At 35.8% G+C, this 19,536-nt stretch overlaps 1 protein-coding gene across 1 annotated transcript; it reads left to right on the forward strand.

Annotated features, from left to right (window-relative positions):
- The first annotated feature begins 342 nt into the window (after window positions 1–342).
- LOC107472809 (uncharacterized) lies at window positions 343–3,010 on the forward strand. The gene is made up of 5 exons (XM_016092338.1): window positions 343–861; window positions 958–1,549; window positions 1,864–2,303; window positions 2,501–2,581; window positions 2,660–3,010. Exons 1-5 carry the CDS (start codon window positions 343–345, stop codon window positions 3,008–3,010), a joined length of 1,983 nt encoding a protein of 660 aa, XP_015947824.1.
- The last annotated feature ends 16,526 nt before the right edge of the window (window positions 3,011–19,536 follow it).

A 19,536-nucleotide genomic window follows, 5' to 3' on the forward strand; every position in this document is an offset into this window, starting at 1 on the left:
GAGGGAAACGAACATCATTGGCCTGAGTTCAATGACCAATATAGTTTCGGAGAGGGAAGATTTGAGCTTGGAACAAGATTTGCAACAATTGAGAGGTTCAAAGAGGTGGTAAAGGATACCTTCATTGCTGAAGGCCGGGAGTTGGTTTAGATCAAGAATGACAAGGAAAGAGTTAGGGTTGGGTGCAAGGATGAAGAGTGTGGTTGGATTGCCCACTTGTCTTACAATCGGCAACTACAATGCTTCCAAGTCAAGACGTATAGAAACGAGCACACTTGTGCAAGAAATCTTGGAAGTAACGCCGCTGATCAACATTGGATCAGTAAAAAGGTGGAGAAGAGGATGGCAACGCACCCGCATATGACAACCCATGAAGCCATTGATTTTCTAAGAGAGGACTTTGACCTTACTGCACACCCAAAGATGGTGTATAGAGCTGTGAAGGAGGCAAGGGATAGGATGATGGGTAACGAAAGGCAACAGTATGGCAAATTGAGGGATTACTTATTAGAGATACATAGAAGTAAGCCTGGATCTTCTGCATTGCTAGACCTGATCCCCCAGCCTCAAGCAGCCCCTATGTTTGACAAGTTATATGTTTGTTTTGAGGCATGCAAACAGGGATTCAAAAGTGGCTGCAGACCATTGATCCACCTAGATGGAGCATTTCTTAAAACATACCATGGGGGACAACTACTTTCTGCCATTGCACAGGATGCCAACAACCAGTTTTACATGGTTGCATACGCAGTTGCAAGATCCGAGAACAAAGAATCTTGGAAGTGGTTCCTAACATGCTTACAGGAGGATATTGGTGATGTAGGAAACCACGGTTGGAATTTTATGTCGGATCAACAGAAGGTTAGTTCCTTTTTTGTCATTTCGTGTTTGTTGTCTTAGTCATTCACTGTATTATATATTATTGTAAACATTGCTTCATGCCTTCATTGTTGTTAGGGACTGCTACCTGCACTGAAGGAGGTAATGCCTGGTGCACATGTTAGAAACTGCGTGATGCATATGTGGAAAAATTTTATAAACCGATTCAAGGATCTGCATATAAGAGAAATTGTGTGGGAATGTGCTAGATGCACAACCATATCAGAGTTCAAGGCAACCATGGAAAGACTCAAAGTTGTAAACAAGGATGCTTGGGCCTATCTCATGAAATTTGAACCTGCTACCTGGGTTAGAGCATACTTTAGCCATGGTCCCAAGGTCGACAACCTAACAAACAACATGTGCGAGTCGTTTAACGCAAAGGTGGTGAAGTACAGAAGCAAGCCCATACTTACAATGTGCGAGGAGTTACGGTGCTACGTGATGCGGCGAATGGTTCAACACAAGAAACTTCTGGGGACTCATGAGGGAAAACTGGCACCAGTGCAGGAGAAAAGGCTACAAAGGCTTATCAAACCAAGCAACAAATGGACAACAAATTGGATTGGTGATAATGAGCGCAAACGGTTTGAAGTCACTCACAAGGGATCCAAAGTTGATGTGGATCTGATCAAACACAGCTGCTCGTGTAACAAATGGCAACTCACAGGTTAGTCAGGGTTCCTGAATTTCAACATAACCATGCTGTGTATTCTTTTAATTTAAGCCTGCTGTGAATTCATAGTTGATGTGATTTTTAATTTTACTCATAGATGATGTTAACCATGCTGTGAATCTAATACATGCTTGGTGTGAATCTAATTAACATGCCGTGATTGTGTTGATTTTAACTATGCTGTGATTGTGTTGATATTAAGTATGTTGTGAACCTGTTAGCCATGCTGTAAATTTATATTAGTTCATTCAACTCTTAGTCATGTTTACGCCATTTTGTTGTTGTGAAACCGCTGTCCTGCTGTGAAGGGATGCCGTGCATTCATGCTATAGCAGCAATCAGAAAACGGCATGATAATCCCGATGATTATGTTCATCCATGGCTATGTATGGAATCCATTAGAAAGACATACGAGCACTTCATCCAGCCGGTAACGAGTGAGGAATACTGGACAAGATCTGAGTTTACTAAGCCTGCTCCACCTGTGTTAAAAAGGCCAATTGGACGTCCCAAGGTGCATAACAGACAGAAAGACCCAGCTGAGGCTGTCATTGATGGGGACAAATTGAAGAGGAGTTTCTATGTCACATGTAGCAAGTGTGGTGAGAGGAGACACAACTACAAGACATGCAAAGGGGCCCCATCCAACCCAAACTGGAAGCCAAAGACAAAAAAACCAAAAACAAAGGCCAAGGACTCTCAATCACTTGTGGTTCTACCTTTGTCACAGTCAGCCCCCGAGAAAGAGGTAATACTTAGTTTCACAGGGATGTAATTGTCCCCCCGACAATAAACTCAGGGATTTATGTGTCTATTTTATTATTAGTTAGGGATCTATTTGTCTATATTTTCATGATTCAAGGTTTTAAATGTCTTATGATATATTGTGCTTTACTGAGACTGTTTAAACTAACTGGATACATTTTACACAATGCCTCATCTCAGATTATCGAAGACAGTCCCCCTGCTGCTACGAATCCTCATCATGTTGAACAAAATTCTGCTAATGAGTCTGTTGCTAATGAGGTAACAATCTTGGTGACATTGCATTGTTGTTGCTTGCTGGTTGCATTGCATTTCACACTTGTTTCGACCTTCATGCAGGGTAATTCCAATGCAAACACTGCATCGATGAATGAGCAAGTATTTGGTCCCTCAGTAGCAGCAGTTCAGACACAATCAGTGCCTCCAAAAGCACCATTCAAGCCCCCAGCCCAGTCTACATCACGCCCGGCACGAGGTACATTCAGGCCTAAGCAACCATTTAGGAGGAAGACTGTGACATATAAACACTCGCAGCCTGTACCACCTGTCCAGAGTGAGCAGCATCTCCCCTCTCCACAACAACCAACTGCATCAGGAGCATCTCCACAGACTTTGGCTGCAGCAGGCAAAGCAACCCAAGGGCTGTTTAAGTTCATCCCCACTCCAGGACTAGACAAGCCAAGTAGTTAATTCTACATGTTTAGACTTTAGTCATGACCTCATCCCCTTTTTGAGAAACACTTTTATTTTGCTAAGCAACTCTTTTTTGAAAACAATGTGATTAGCTATAGCTGTCAGGCTTAAGTTATGCCTTACTATGGCAGTTGACATGTACTTGACTTCTTTTGTCAATATTAACAACTCTTTCATGAGATTAAATTATGCTTTACATATATAATGATGTCTCTAAATAATTATGTCACTCACTTGCTTAGGGCAATGACTTTGCTGCACATATCATAATTTACCTTACAACATTGTTTGTTCGAATAGCATACAACAAAATGGAAACTCATCCCGAAACTCATCCCATACTACATTACAAGGTTTTTTTTACCTACTTCTCAGCCAAGATTGACTATGACATAAGCAAACATTACACAAACTACTGCTACAATAACCAAATACAGATTAACATTCTTCTTCCTCTCTAGATACAACACCTTCTTCTCCAAATCAATCACCTTTTGTTCCACTACCTTCTTCCCAAGATACACTTTCAAATCATCAACCTCGTTCTCCGTAGTAAACTTTTCAAGGACTCTTATTGTTGAAAGATGGTCATCCAGCCATAAGAAGAACTTGCAGTGACTGGGATTTTTCAGCTGCATGTTCATCGTTCCAAAACAAACAGAACTTAATCAACTCCCCTATAATCAAACTGACCAAATAAAATCACCAACATACCTTAAAGAATGGACACCCAAAGAACAATCTATTGGGGTTCGTCGTCGTCCTCGATTTGTACAATATGGCGTACACACGGCATTTACACATCAGAGCAATCTCGTCCTTCTCCTCTGAAGCTTCCACGCATTTCACGGTTGGCGGCAGTCGAACTCGTCGTGAGCTGAAGGAGGCTCCGTCATTGGCCATTTAAGCTTGCACAATGTCCCCACACTCAACCAGTCACAGAAATGAACAACGGTAATGGCGAAGGAGTTCCATTTGAAGAAATAGGGCAAACAGAAAAGCGACGTCGTTTTTAATCATAAGGACGTATTTGTCCAAGACTTTTTCCCAACGGGCACACCAACATCCCTCAACGGTCCCGTCTTGCCACCTAGGCCCAACACACGCCAACTAAGCGACAAGTCACCCCTCTCCGTTACGTCTGGCACATCATTTTGCACGGAAGGATCGATCCGTCACACATTTTGAATGGTAAGAGGCGTTTTAGTATTTTTTGATCTTAACGGATCGATTTGTCCACGATTTAAAAGCTCAGGGACTAATTTGTCCTTTTCCCTAAGGGTTTTTAGACTACTTATATAAATAAAGGAACACGACTTTCTTTTTTTTTTCACTAAATTAGTTATTAATTTAGCATATTGATCACTAAATCAACCATTATTTGTCATATTTAAAGATCAATCTAATGACCATATCTAATTGATGAATAACAAAGCAACATTTAAATGCAATAGTAGACACTATTAAATTGGTTCCTCATTATTTTTGAAATTAATAATCCGTTTAGTTTGATGTAAAACTATATTATTTCATATATTAACATTATTTTGGTTCAAATCTTTACAATATAATTTATATGTTTATTATAATTTGTTATATATGTAATTATTCATGTTTGTTTACCTAAGAACTTAAGTTTTTGAGAAAAATAATTTTATAATATAATATTAGAATTTATATGGCCAAAAAGTCACAATATTTGATTTTATTGTCTCTAAAAGAAAAAATTAAATATAAGATATAAAAAAAAAAAGAAAAAAATTTGTGCATAATTCATGTTTTAAATCCAAAATAAAAAGAAATTCTTGTGTGAGAATTTTTTTATATATATATCATCATTTATGTTTATTTAAATAAGTTTAATTTTTTTAGAAAAATAATTTTTTGACACAAATTTTTTTTTTAAATAAACAGTAATATATTTTGACGAAAGGCAGAAGAAGATCTAAGAAGACCTAAGAAGACCATCCATGAGGTGGTCAAACGAGATCTACATATAAACGGTCTCTTTGTAGACATGATACATGACAGAGCATAATGACGTTGTTTGATTTATGTAGCCGACCCCATTTAGTGGGACAAGACTTTGTTGTTGTTGTATATAAAAATAAAAAGTAAAAATAGAAATAATAAAAAAAGAACATGAAATGAGATTAGGTTAGAGAAGCCAAATTCTTAAATATTGGAGGGAGGAGTTGTTATTTGAATATATAGGAGTTTTAAACTCCAATAAAACTAATTTGAGGGACTATGTAATGGTCCTTGATTCAATTTCTCTACTTTCCCTTTCAACTAATTATTAAGTGTCGTGTTCTTCGTGAAAAGCTTGTTTGCACTATTTATTTAATGCATGTGATCTTCCTCACAATCATTTTCATAAAAAACATATTATTTTTTTTAATTGGTGAACACCCATGCTCATAGCCTAAATTCAACACACGGTATTTTCTTAATCATAGGGTATGCAAATTAAATTATTTTCCCATCTAATCTAAGCAATATAATTGCCAATGAACTATAGCTCAAATGGTATAATCTCCCCATACTTAATTAAGAGGTTACGGGTTTGAGTCTTCTATCTTTGGTAAAAAAAAAAAAATCTAAGCAATATAATTAATTAATACTGGGCCGGGTACCAGCAAAATTGATTGATCTTTGAGTTACGTGGCAGGTTTGTGATAAGCCCGGTGTACATCTTATCATGAGGACTAGAACAAAGAATACGAGATTTGCCAATGAGCCTTAGTTCATATGGCATATCTCCCCTTTCTCATCTCAAAGATCGTAGGTTCAAATTCGACCGGTTGCGATCAGAAGAATACGAGGTTTATTGAGCTTTGATTTTTTTTTTGTGATATATTCGGACTTGATAGAAAAATAATTAATTCGTTTTATTGAGCTTTGACTTTTTTTTTCTTGTGATATATTCGGACTTGATAGAAAAATAATTAATTCGTTATGAATTTAAATTTTATTTAAAAATTTATTATTAATTAATAAATTATTCCAACAAAAAAATTAGATTCAAATAATTTCGATACTTGCTTGGACAAGTGAATTCAAATAAACACACCCTAATAATAACCTAAATTAATTGTGGATTGAGCATTGATTGTGCTAGCAAATTACCACTGTTCTTATTGCATGGAAAGTCTCTTATTCATTGATGGTAATTGCTACGTTCGAATTAGGGATGGCAACGGGTACCCACGGGGGCGGGGACATGCCCCCCGCCCTCGTCCCCGGCCTCCATATCCAGTCCCCATCCCCGCCACGGGTAACGGGGACTCCATATCCCTACATGTTATATATATATATTAGGGGTATTTTTGTCTTTTCATACAAACGGGGATTTAACAGGTCCTCACGGGGCGGAGACCTCTATCCCCGCCCCTGCCCCGTTTATTATACGGGCCCTGTCCCTGTCCTCGCAGATAAAAATCACCCCCATATCCGCTCTCCGACAGGTAAATCCTCTGGTAATGATGGTAGATTCCGATTTGTTTGAATCCTACATCAAAATCACATCAACCTAACTCAGAAATATAAATTAAAAATCAGAAATTCAGAATCAGAATTAGATTAACCTAACTTCAGATTAACTCAGAAATATAAATTAGAATCAGAAATCAAAATCATATCAACCTAACTCAAAAATATAAATTATAAACCAGAAATTTAGAATTGGAATCAGATTAACCTAATCAGAAATTTGTTAACTTAAGCAGAAATTCAGAACACAGAAATTCATCAACTTAATCAGAAATTCAAAAATTTATTAACCTAATCAGAAATTCAAAACTCAAACATTCATTAACCTAATCAGAAATTCAGAAATTCATTAACCTAATCAGAAACTCAGAAATTCAAAACTCAGAAATTCATTAACCTAATCAAAAATTCAGAAATTCATTAACCTAATCAGAAATTAAGAAATCCAATTAACCTAATCGGAAATCACAGGCTGACTTACCCGACAGAGAAAAGGGGAAGACCGGCGATGACGATCGACGACGAGTCTGCCGTGACCAAGAGAAGACGACGATGTTGCTGAGTGTGCCGCGACCAGGAGAAGAAGATGACGTTGTCGTGAGCCCGCGACGGTGAGCCCAACACCTGCAGTGAGCGACCAAGCCACTCAGGGAGTTTGGGGTAGGAAGCAGTGCTGAGGACCCAGAGGATGGGAGGTCTGTTGGCGGAGAGTTGAACTGCGGGTGTCTGGGGGTTTGAAATTTGAGGAGGAGTGGACAAGAGAGGAGACTTGATTGCGGCGCTGAAGGACCCAGAGGGTGGAAGGCAGCGATCGGCGGTCGGCGGTCGGCAGGAAAGAGACAGGAGGGGGCGATGGGTTGAGCACTTGAGGAGGAATGGGGAGGAAAGGAGCTCTCACTCTCTGAAGCAGGGATAGGGATTAGGGAAGCATGTGTGATTTATGAATGGCTAAATGTGGCGGCTAGGGTTAGGTATTATATATATAGTTAAATAGGGATGGCAACGGGTACCCACGGGGGCGGGGACATGCCCCCCGCCCTCGTCCCCGGCCTCCATATCCAGTCCCCATCCCCGCCACGGGTAACGGGGACTCCATATCCCTACATGTTATATATATATATTAGGGGTATTTTTGTCTTTTCATACAAACGGGGATTTAACAGGTCCCCACGGGGCGGGGACCTCTATCCCCGCCCCTGCCCCGTTTATTATACGGGGCCCTGTCCCCCGTCCCCGCGGGTGAAAATCACCCCCATATCCGCTCCCCGGCGGGTAAATCCCCGCGGATACCCGCCCCGCCGGGGATTTTTGCCATGCCTAGTTCGAATACAAAATTTGTCGGGTGGCTACTAGCTGGGTATTGGTCACTGGCTCCTCCATTTTTTTGTGTGATTAAACCAAAAAAAAAGAAAAAAAATAGAGATAAAACCAAATTAATTGATTAGGCTTATATCTAAATTTATTAAATATTGAAACTCATTCTATGATTGACTCTAATAATTCGAGTGAATGTCTGCGTGCTGCTTTAGTTATACGATCTGTAACACTATTTGTATTTCTCTAAATTAAAAGAATAGAAACTCTCAAATTCCAATTTTTAACCTTCTGTATATGTTTTGCCAAATTCCATTCCGAAATATCCTTAACAAGCATTCTTTAGTTTACCAAAAAAAGAGTTATGTTTCACAAATAACCTCACAAAATGTTAGGTACCAGACAAATGACACAGCAAAATATAGAGATGAAAAATTAGAAATTTGTATAAAATATGGAAATAATTGAATAATTTTCTTTGAGAATTACAACTTCTCTCTATCACAAGGAGACTACAATAACACTCTCTCTTGACAAAAGGAGAACATACTTCTCTCTATCAAATATAGGAGAAAACTACTCAAAGAAATCTTATGTTATTCTATCTGGATGACTTGATTGAAATGAATTAAAGAAAAACTCAATTTATAGGTGAGTCTCTTCAATATGAACCATCCATCAATTAGAGGTATATAATTCTTTTCTTTTTCAACCATTAAAATCCTAAGGTTATAAACTAGGATTGTTTATTACCTTTCATTTTATTTAGTTATTATTTATTTATTTATTTATTTTCTAAAATTAGCTTTACTAATTTTCACAATCTCCCACTTAAAGCTAATTTTGATAAATTTTCAAAATTCATGTTGCTCATGTATTCCATAGGCCGTATGAGGATCTACACCATTCAAACTTTTCTGTGTTGATTGGTTTTGTCATGGCATCTGCTAGGTTGTCTTTAGTGTGAATCTTCTGCATATCAACACTTCCTTCTTCTACTACTTCCCGAACAAAGTGATATTGTACTCCAATGTGTTTTGTTCTTGAATGAAAGGCAGGATTCCTTGCAATGTGCAAGGCACTCTGACTGTCACAATACACAGAAATCTTCTGTTGTTTGTGCCCGAGTTCTTCTATCAACCTTTGGATCCAAATAGCTTCCTTGCATGCTTGTGTAGCTGCCATATATTCAGCTTCTGTAGTAGATAAAGCCACAACAATCTGTAATTTAGATAGCCAGCTTACAGCTCCTCCTGCAAGTGTAAACACATAGCCTGTAGTAGATTTTCGTTTATCAAGATCACCTGCAAAGTCTGAATCGACATATCCATTGACAATGAATTCTGATCCTCCAAAACATAATGCAACATTCGAGGTCCCTTTGATCTATCTCAAGATCCTCTTAACAGCATTCCAATGCTCCTTACCTGGATCTGCCATAAATTGACTTACTACCGCAACTGCTTGAGCAATATCTGGTCTTGTACAGATCATGGCATACATAAGGCTTCCCACCGCTGATGCATACGGTACTCGAGACATTTCCATCCTCTCTGCTTCACTACTAGGGCACATACTTGAGGATAATTTGAAATTCATAGGAAGTGGGGTTGAAATTGGCTTACATTCTTGCATATTGAAGCGTTGCAAGATCTTCTTCAAATAATTCTTTTGCGATAGCCAAATCTTCCTATCTTTTTTGTCTCGGTGAATTTGCATCCCTAAAATCTTGTTTGCTGGTCCCAAGTCTTTCTTATCAAACTCCCAGCCAGCTGTGCCTTGAATTCTTAGATTTGATCTTTGTTGGGGCCTATCACCAACATGTCATCCACATACAACAGCAGAATGATGAAATCATTATCACCAGACCTCTTGTAATAAGTACAATGATCTGAACTAAGTCTGTTGTATCCAAGGCTAATAATGAAAGAATCAAATCTCTTGTACCAACACCTTGGCGCCTGCTTTAGACCGTACAGAGATTTAGTTAACCTGCAAACCAAGTTTTCTTTTCCTTTTTCTTCAAAACCTTCTGGTTGGAGCATATATATCTCTACTTCAAGTTTTTCATGAAGAAAAGCAGTCTTTATATCTAATTGTTCTAGATGTAAATTAAATACAACACACATAGCCAAAACTACTCTAATAGTAGTTAGTCTCACCACTGGAGAAAATATTTCATTGAAGTCAATACCTTCTTTCTGAGCATATCCCTTGACAACCAATCTTGCACGATATCGTTCCACCTGATCATTACTATCTCGTTTGATCTTGTAAACCCATTTGTTACCAATGACTTTCCAACCTGCTGGAAGTTCAACAAGTTTCCAGGTATGGTTCCTATGTAATGCCTCAATTTCTTCTTGTATTGCTGTCATCCACATAGAAGCGTCTGGATTGCGCATAGCCTCCATAAAAGTTGTTGGCTCTCCATCTTCTGTTAAAAGACAATATGCATCATGGTTTGTCAAAACATAATTTGAGTGCCATGATGGTGTTCTTCTTTGTCGAGTGGATCGACGAACTTCTATGTCATTATCCTCTGCTTCTTGTTCTTCGTGCTGTGGTTCTACTTCAGAAAGATCACCTTCTCTGCATTTTTCATCTATTTGAACAGTGGTTATATCTTTAACAGTGCTGTCATTTTCTTGTTCCTTTTGCAATTCATCTTCTGCAAATATCACATCTCTACTGACAACTACCTTGCGAGCAGTGGGATCCCACAGGCGATACCCCTTAACTCCGTCAGTATAACCCAAGAATATACATTTTCTAGACTTTGGGTCTAGCTTTGTTCTTTCTTGGGAATTGTACATCACGTACACAGGACAACCAAATATATGTAAAGAAGAATAATTAGGTGGCTTACCTTGCCACATCTCCATTGGTGTCTTTAACCCAATTGCAGTTGATGGTGACCGATTTATCACATAACAGGCAGTTTTAACAGCTTCTGCCCAAAAAGACTTAGCTAAACCTGTAGTTTGCAACATAGCTCGTGCTCTTTCTAGGAGAGTCCTATTCATTCGCTCTGCTACACCATTTTGCTGAGGCGTATATGCAACTGTGAATTGTCGTTGAATACCTGCTTGCTTGCAAAATGTTAGAAAATCGCCATCGACATATTCTCCTCCATTATCTGTCCTTAAACACTTGATCTTCTTTCCAGATTCAAGTTCTAACTTTGCTTTGAACTCTTTGAACATCGCAAACACGTCTGACTTCTTCTTGATCGGGTACACCCATAGCCTCCTAGAGTAATCATCAATAAATGATACAAGATATTTTGCTCCTCCTAGGGACATCTCCGGCGATTCCCACACATCAGAATGAATCAACTCCAATATGTGCTTGCTCCGAGCAGTTGATCTACCAAACGTTAATCTATGTTGTTTGCTTGTAACGCAGTGCTTACAAAATGGTAAGTTTACCGATTTGAGCCCGGGAATGAGATTACGTTCTACAAGAATCTTCAAACCTCGTTCTGACATGTGGCCTAGTTTGCAATGCCATATCATCGTCATTTCTTCTTGGCTTGTTGAAGCAACTGATGCCTCAGCCTCTTGCAAAGTATCTCCCATAAGCATGTATAGATTTGCTGCAATCTTTTCTGCTTTTATTACCACAAGAGCTCCTTTAACAACTTTTAAGATCCCACCTTCAATATGGGTCTTGCAGCCAAGTTCATCCAGTTGCCCAATCGACAACAAGTTCTTCTTCAAGCCCTTCACATGTCTTACCCCTTGAAGTGAACGAATAGAACCATCAAACATTTTTATTTTGACAGTACCTATTCCAACAATTTCTAAGGCATGATCGTTTCCCATAAACACAGATCCTTCTAAGACAGGTTCATATGTACAAAACCAATCACGATGAGGAGTCATGTGCCATGTTGCTCCTGAATCAACAATCCAAACATCAGTGAGCTGTTTGCTGCCTTTAGAACCAATTGTTGCTTCGCCATACAGGATTTCTCCATCATCAGAGGTACTTGCAACACATCCTTGAGAACTTGATCCTTCTGTAACCTTCTCTATACTCTTCTTATTCCAACAATCTTTCTTGAAGTGCCCTCTCTTACCACAATTGTAGCATTTGATCTGCTTCTTACTTTGTGACTTTGGTCTACTTTGACTCCCACTGGAACCACGCTCCATTGATCTTCCTCTTGTCATCAACAAAGCCTCTGCTTGTTTTGAGCTCTCTAATCTATCTTCCTTATTCTTGCGCCTAGATTCTTCTTCAAGAACCGCAGCAGCCATGTCATCAAAAGAAAGATAATCAGTCAAAACATTATTAGTTAAGTTAATGATTAGCTGATCATATGAATCTGGTAGACTTTGAAGTAAGAGCTCTGCACGTTCGTTTTCCGCTATGGTATATTCCAACGATGAGAGTTGGGAAAATAGCGTATTTAGATTGTTGATGTGATCCGTTGCCGATGTGGACTCACTCATTCGAAGAGTATAAAGTCTTCTCTTCAAGAATATCTTGTTGTGAAGTGACTTGACTTCATATAATTTTGTGAGAGCATCCCAAATTTCCTTTGCTGTCTTTTTCTCTGCTACACTTGATAAAACTGAGTCAGCTAGTGCCAAGTGTAAGTTTGCAACAGCATTGTTGTCCATCTCCTTCCATTTTTCATCTGTAATTCCAGTGGGTCTACCTTCAATTGCTGTCACGCAATTGTCTTTTCTCATAATGGCTTTTATCTTCAATTTCCATATGGAAAAATTACTCCCACTGAATTTTGGAATTTCATACTTTGCTGCCATTTTTTTTTAGACGGTAACTCGCAGCGGAGAAAAAAAAATATATTAATCAGCAACCTTTGGCTCTAATACCACTGTTAGGTACCAGACAAATGACACAGCAAAATATAGAGATGAAAAATTAGAAATTTGTATAAAATATGGAAATAATTGAATAATTTTCTTTGAGAATTACAACTTCTCTCTATCACAAGGAGACTACAATAACACTCTCTCTTGACAAAAGGAGAACATACTTCTCTCTATCAAATATAGGAGAAAACTACTCAAAGAAATCTTATGTTATTCTATCTGGATGACTTGATTGAAATGAATTAAAGAAAAACTCAATTTATAGGTGAGTCTCTTCAATATGAACCATCCATCAATTAGAGGTATATAATTCTTTTCTTTTTCAACCATTAAAATCCTAAGGTTATAAACTAGGATTGTTTATTACCTTTCATTTTATTTAGTTATTATTTATTTATTTATTTATTTTCTAAAATTAGCTTTACTAATTTTCACACAAAATTCATTATTCCAATCGAATAAATTAATCATTAAAAATTTACATCTAATATAATAAAATAATATATTTATGTATAAAATATATAATTCTTTTAAAAAGAATTTATAATTTATTATTTTAAATAAGTTAGTCATTAAAAATTTACATCTAACTAAATTTTCAGTTTTTTATGATCGATTATTGTCTAGCGATTATTATCTTAAATCAGACCAATTTAGTGGCGGTTCTTAACCGCATCGAACTGGTGGATTTAATCTGGTCTTGAGAGGCTGATTTTGTGAGAAAGAAAGTTGTTATAAATTGCTAAGCCCCTCTTGTTAGTGGTTAAATTATGATTGTCACATCTCACACGTGAACAACTATGCAATGTCTTATGTATAAGAAACATTATATTATGGGGTCCGGGGGGATTATTATTGTATGGTCAATGTCATCGTGTCTAGTGGTGTGAAAGGATTATTCTTGAAAAGAGGGTTAAGAGGAAAAAGGAGAAAGATTATTATGGAGACGGATGTATGTTGAAGGAATTAAATTCCCTTTTATTGCACCACTTAGTTGTTAAGTAACAGATTCTGTTTTTTTTTTTTTTCAAATTAACAAAATCTGTTTTTTGTTTTGTCTTCTTATCCTCCGACAAAAATAATATTTATTGATTATATAGTATTATTATTCTCAAAAAATTTAATAAAAAAATAAAAATATAAAAATTAAAAAATTGATCGAACTTATTACAAAATTAATTTATTTATCTTCTAGTATTTTTCTTTTTCCAATTTAGTATGTGTCAATGTAAAATACAAGGAATAAAAATTCAATTAAATTGTGGTTGCATTGCATGAGCGGCGTCAAATGGATCCAGTTTTATAAGAGAGAATCATTTGTGGAAAATGTGAATCTGATTCGTCCACTTTCTCCATCAATCAGAATCTATCTATCAAAATGATAGAGTGTTCTTAATTATCCAACAACTTTTCCTTCCACTGTGTATCTCATCTTCCACGCACGTATCACTATAATAAGATATTTTTTCAACAAAATTAGTCAAATTAAATGGTTAGTTGAATCAGACATGATTATCACTCTTTAATTAAGTGCCACGTGTCTTAGCGTTTTTGAATTTTGATGGAGTGACACTAACTCCAACCATCCAAGTTAAAAAAAAATTAGGAGTTTACAATCATTCATATTTTTTTTTCGATTTATTTAAAAATTGAGACTAATAATTTTATGACAAAAATAAATAGAATATAATTTCAATCATCAACACGGTTGACATTTTTTTGTTTTTCTCTTAATTCTAACCTCTCTAACTACCAAAGGCATGATGCATATATTAAAAAAGATTAACCACCAAAAATATTTTTGAATTATTCAAACATTGATAATAATAACTCTCATTTTGATTATTAACAAAAATAATCTTAAATAATTTAAAAATATGTACAAAGTGTTCAATTGTCAAATAATATATTGTCCGTTAATAAAAATATATGATATGATGACAAACGAAGAAGTATATGTGACAAATAAAAATGTCTAATCAGACCCATTTTCAAATTTTCTAATTCATCAACCCTAATCCTCAATTAATAACCTAATTCCCATAATGTATTGAGAAGTTAAAACATTCTAATAGACTAACACTATAAAAAAAGGGTCAAAGTGAGTAAAAGAATTAACGCTGCAGTTATTGTCGTCTCTCCATCTTCTCCTTCAGATCGAGTCACCATCGTCCATCCATCGTCGCTGCATCGTTGGTTTAGAAAGGCATTGTCACATCTTGGTTGTTGTTCATCCGACAAGGTATACATATTCTCTTCTCCGTTAAAAATTTTATGTTGTTTATGTTGTTATATGGTTTTTGATGAAAAAAATGACAACTAAATATGTGACCATGTTGATTTTTGGGCGTTAAAATTTTGTTTTCAAGCATATAAGTTGTTTGTTGTATTGCATTGGTTACAGTTTAGTTAGTTTCTTTTTTTTTTCCTGTTTCAAAAGAATAATTTTAGCAGTTGATTGGAGTTTTATTAGTATTAAAATGTATCGCTTTTTTGCTTGGAATTTCAGATGTCATCATTCATAACATTCATAATGCACCACATAGGTAAGTTAAAGAGCAATCAAAAGGGTGGAAGGCAATATTCTGAAAATATTATTACTCTGTTAGCAACATTGACAGGATATGTGTGGATATTTGTAATTTATTTCTGGTAGAAGAAGGATTATTTCTCGATTTAGGTTACACTGGGATTAAGAAAGTTTATTGGTTGGAATCCAATTTTGACTTATCAAATAGTTTAAGACCGCTTAAAAGGGATGCTAATGTTGTTAGTATGTGTGAGATAGCTATGAAAAACGGTAATAGAATTCACTTATATTTTGAGCATCCTGTTATAAAAAATTCCGAATACGTAGATCAAATTAAGGTATCTGATGATGAGGTAGAAGTTGTAGAGGTAGATGATGAAGATGTTTGTGCTAATGATGAAAGACAAGGAGAACATGAGGTGCTAGAAGATTAGTACAATAATGCTGAAGATGAGGGTCAAAAGAAGGGTAATATTGTTTTTGAGGTGCATGATGAAAACAATAAAGATGTAAAGACCAGGTCACTAATGTACTGCCAATTGAGACATTCCAAGTTGAGGAAGATTAAACTGCTGTACATGAAATCAATGTATTAGGATCTTTTGATATTGTGGAACTAATTTAGTATTCTTTTTTTTAGGTGTTAATGAGCTTTTTGGATGAATTGTGTAAGTTGTTTTGAAAATTATTGTACTAAGTTGTGTTTTACTATGTTTAATACTTATTATGGTACATTATTTAGCTTAGGTCATCTAAATAGTTTCACTTGATCATAGATTATGCTTAAATTACAGAAAATGTTAATTCACTTTTTGAGAATTGTTGATAAATGTTATGTAAATTGTTATTGTTAATGTGATCAGATATATTATATTTAAATGCTAATTATGAAGTTTATACTATAAGTATTCTATTTAGTTTTACTGCACTTTAAAAAACATAATACACATCAGATTCTCATCAAAATACAACACAAAAGTTGTCATTCAATGTTTCAACCAAATTTAGTATATCCATAGTTATCAAAATATACTCTAATAATTGACATTTACTCTTCATCCACTATTTAGCATTAGTACAAATCAGTACTTAAATAGAGCAACAAAATTAATGAAGACGTCAATTACAACCTCAATACATATCATGATTAGAAGAATTTTAATTCTCTTCAATTTTTTCTTCATCTTTAGTAAAAACAGGCAACATTATGGGGACTATGTCCTCACACTCCATTAACTTGGATAGCTTCCTAATGCTCTTGTTTTTGAGTTTTTCACGTGAAGAGACCATAAATTTGTTGTTCCAAGAACATTCCTCCTCTTTGATCATGTATTTCTCTTCCCATTCATCAATACATTAAAAATATTTATAATTTTAATTTTTATTCTGTCAAAAACACAAACTAACAAGCGATGAATAATAGTGATGAATCAAAAGGTGCCAAAAAGATATTAAAATAGGAACAACAACGAAGACCCATTGAAAAGCAAAAACAAATCATGGTTGCCTTCCATAGTGGGCACCAAAAAAACCACCTCCCTGAGTTAGCATTCATCTTCAATTTCAGAGCAATACCAACAAGAAAGCAGAGACACGTACCATTGTATCACTTCGAAATATATTCTTCACACCTATCATTGCATTCTTTTGTCATTGATCCAGACCTTCGCTTCATTCCAGCTCTATCCATGATTGAACCTCTATTCAAATACATCACATTCTGATTTTAAAATTGAGGATTAGGGTTAATGAATTGGAAAATTTGGGAATGAGTCCAGCTAGGCATCTCTGTTTGCCATATATGTTTCTCTATTTGTTACATTAGACACTTTCATTAACGGAGAATGCATCATTTTATGGTTGACTATTTCGTGCATATTTTTGAATTAGAGTTCAACTAGGTAGACAACAAAGATTGTAAAATACATGAACAATGGGCTGCATTTGTTGCCCACAGAAGATAAAAATAAAAAAAAAGTTCATCACAAATTACCCTCCTAAAAACTCTACTTTCACCTTTTACACTTTACCTCCACGCACCTTCTAACCCTTTTACCGTTACATACCTCTCCCCGAACCCTCATGAGCTGTCAATCCCTCCGTCACCAGCCAGCTTCAGCGTCGCCGAGCTTCTTCTCCATCAAACCGTCGGTTTATAATGAAAATAACCATCCACACACCTAGTAAAATGAACACAAGGACGGACCCAGGTAGTGTAATATGGGGGCTTTTGCCCCCACTCTTATATATATATATATATCCGTTCCGCACTTGGCTACCCAGCGTTTACCGTGGGCACGATAACTGGCACACCAGAGGTGCGTCCTTTCCGGTCCTCTCGTATTAGGAAAAGGTCCTCTCAATGCTCTAACGCCCACACCAGATATGGACCGAACTGTCTCACGACGTTCTGAACCCAGCTCACGTACCGCTTTAATGGGCGAATAACCCAACCCTTGGAACATACTATAGCCCCAGGTGGCGAAGAGCCGACATCGAGGTGCCAAACCTTCCCGTCGATGTGAGCTCTTGGGGAAGATCAGCCTGTTATCCCTAGAGTAACTTTTATCCGTTGAGCGACGGCCCTTCCACTCGGTAAATTTTAAATGACTCCATTACAAATAAATTTAGTCAAATTAATTAAAATCTCAAATCCACTTTATCTTTCTATCATTTTGACTATTAGTTAACCTAATCAAATTTAGTCTTCTCTCATTTTTAAATTCCAACCGTCATCACTTCTTTATTCTCTTAAATCATCTTCTTAGTTTCAACCTTCTTTTTCTATTCCTTTTCTAGTGGTCATCTTTTCTTCATCAAAAGATAAATTTTAAATTCTCTATTTTTTTAATATAACTCTTTATGACTTTATGTATCTTTCAATTTTATTGTTTCTCTTTTTGATGTTTTTAATTACAAATTATAATTCAAGCAATTATAGTTTATTCTCTTTATAAATTTATGTATTTTATTTTATTCTCAATTTAGTGATCCTTATTATTTATTTGTTTATCTTTCATTCTATTTTATTATATGTAATTATGTTGCATATAAATTTTTAAAATCAATGGATCAATTTACTAATTTAGATTATATATTTTTTATTTATAGAAATAATAATAAAAAAATATTTTAAAAAATATCTTTCGTTCTATTTTATTATATACAATTTTTGTTTTTTTTAATTCGAATAATTAATGTGCACTTTTATTTTTTGAATTTAGATTAATATATCTTTTAATAATAATGTATATTATTTTTGCGCCCAACATAATTTTCTGTGTTTGTCATTGAATGAACATTCATCAAATTTCATTATATCGACTTAATCCAATCCAAATTAAATAAATATCAACTTTAGAATGAAAAATAACTATCCACATACCTAATAAAATGAACATCCAGCAAATTTCATTATATCTAGTTAAATCCAATCCAAATTAAATAAACATCCACTTTAAAATGAAAATAACTATTCATATATCTAGTAAAATGAACAACAATTCAAAGAGAAAAGTGGGAGTGAAAAGAAATTACCTATCACCATCAGCATCACCCACCATTTTCATTTCTCTGTAAGAAAGAAAGAAAAAAGAGTTTTGTTTTGTTATTCCCAACAGAAAAGAAATGACTTCCGTTTCAAAGGTGTCAACACCGAATCCAGCTGTGTCCTTGGCAGATGTGATCCGCTCCAGATTTTCTTCTCCCAAATGCTTTCTCGTTTTTCACGATCGCAGAAGAACCTCGTCCATAAGAGGATGAATAGCGGCTTCAGCATAAGGCTGCAACGGCAGAGCGTGACGCTGTGACAGCATCGGCATCGGTTCGGACTGCTGTGGGACAGCAGCGCGAGGTGAGTTTGCGGTGGCGTTGCTATGTGTTGCGGGTTTCTACTGCGTCTGAACGGGGTGATGAAGAACAACAACATTCTACTGCGTCTGAACGGCTGTTTCCGATAACGACGGCAAGTGGCGGTGGAGTACCAGAGAGGAACTGTGTGGGCTATGCCGCAGACGTCGAAAATGAGGTTATAGTGGAATTGAAAATAGCTTTACATAGTGTGAATGTGTTTGGTTGTTAATCCTAATGTTTCAAATTTAAAATTTGATATTAATTAATTAGTTAAGAATCTGAATTTTAATTTTAATTTGACTTTTTTTAATTCATTATTTGTGTTGTTTATGATTATCATTTTTTTATATTTTTTTATATTATTCGAAATTATTTTTGTCAATAATAAAATAGAGGTTATTATTGTTACCGTTTAAATAATAATTCAAAACTATTTTGTGATTAACCCATGAAAAAAAGAAAAGACCAATGAAATGCATCAGAAAAAA

This window comes from Arachis duranensis, chromosome 2 (genome assembly GCF_000817695.3).
Source record: "Arachis duranensis cultivar V14167 chromosome 2, aradu.V14167.gnm2.J7QH, whole genome shotgun sequence".
In the NCBI taxonomy this organism is placed as follows: domain Eukaryota; kingdom Viridiplantae; phylum Streptophyta; class Magnoliopsida; order Fabales; family Fabaceae; genus Arachis; species Arachis duranensis.

Coding starts and splice junctions, on each gene's coding strand:
- LOC107472809 (XM_016092338.1), top strand. CDS start 343: ATGGCAACGCACCCGCATATGACAACCCATGAAGCCATTGATTTTCTA. Junction 862..957: donor TTATGTCGGATCAACAGAAG/GTTAGTTCCTTT, acceptor CATTGTTGTTAG/GGACTGCTACCTGCACTGAA. Junction 2,304..2,500: donor AGTCAGCCCCCGAGAAAGAG/GTAATACTTAGT, acceptor GCCTCATCTCAG/ATTATCGAAGACAGTCCCCC.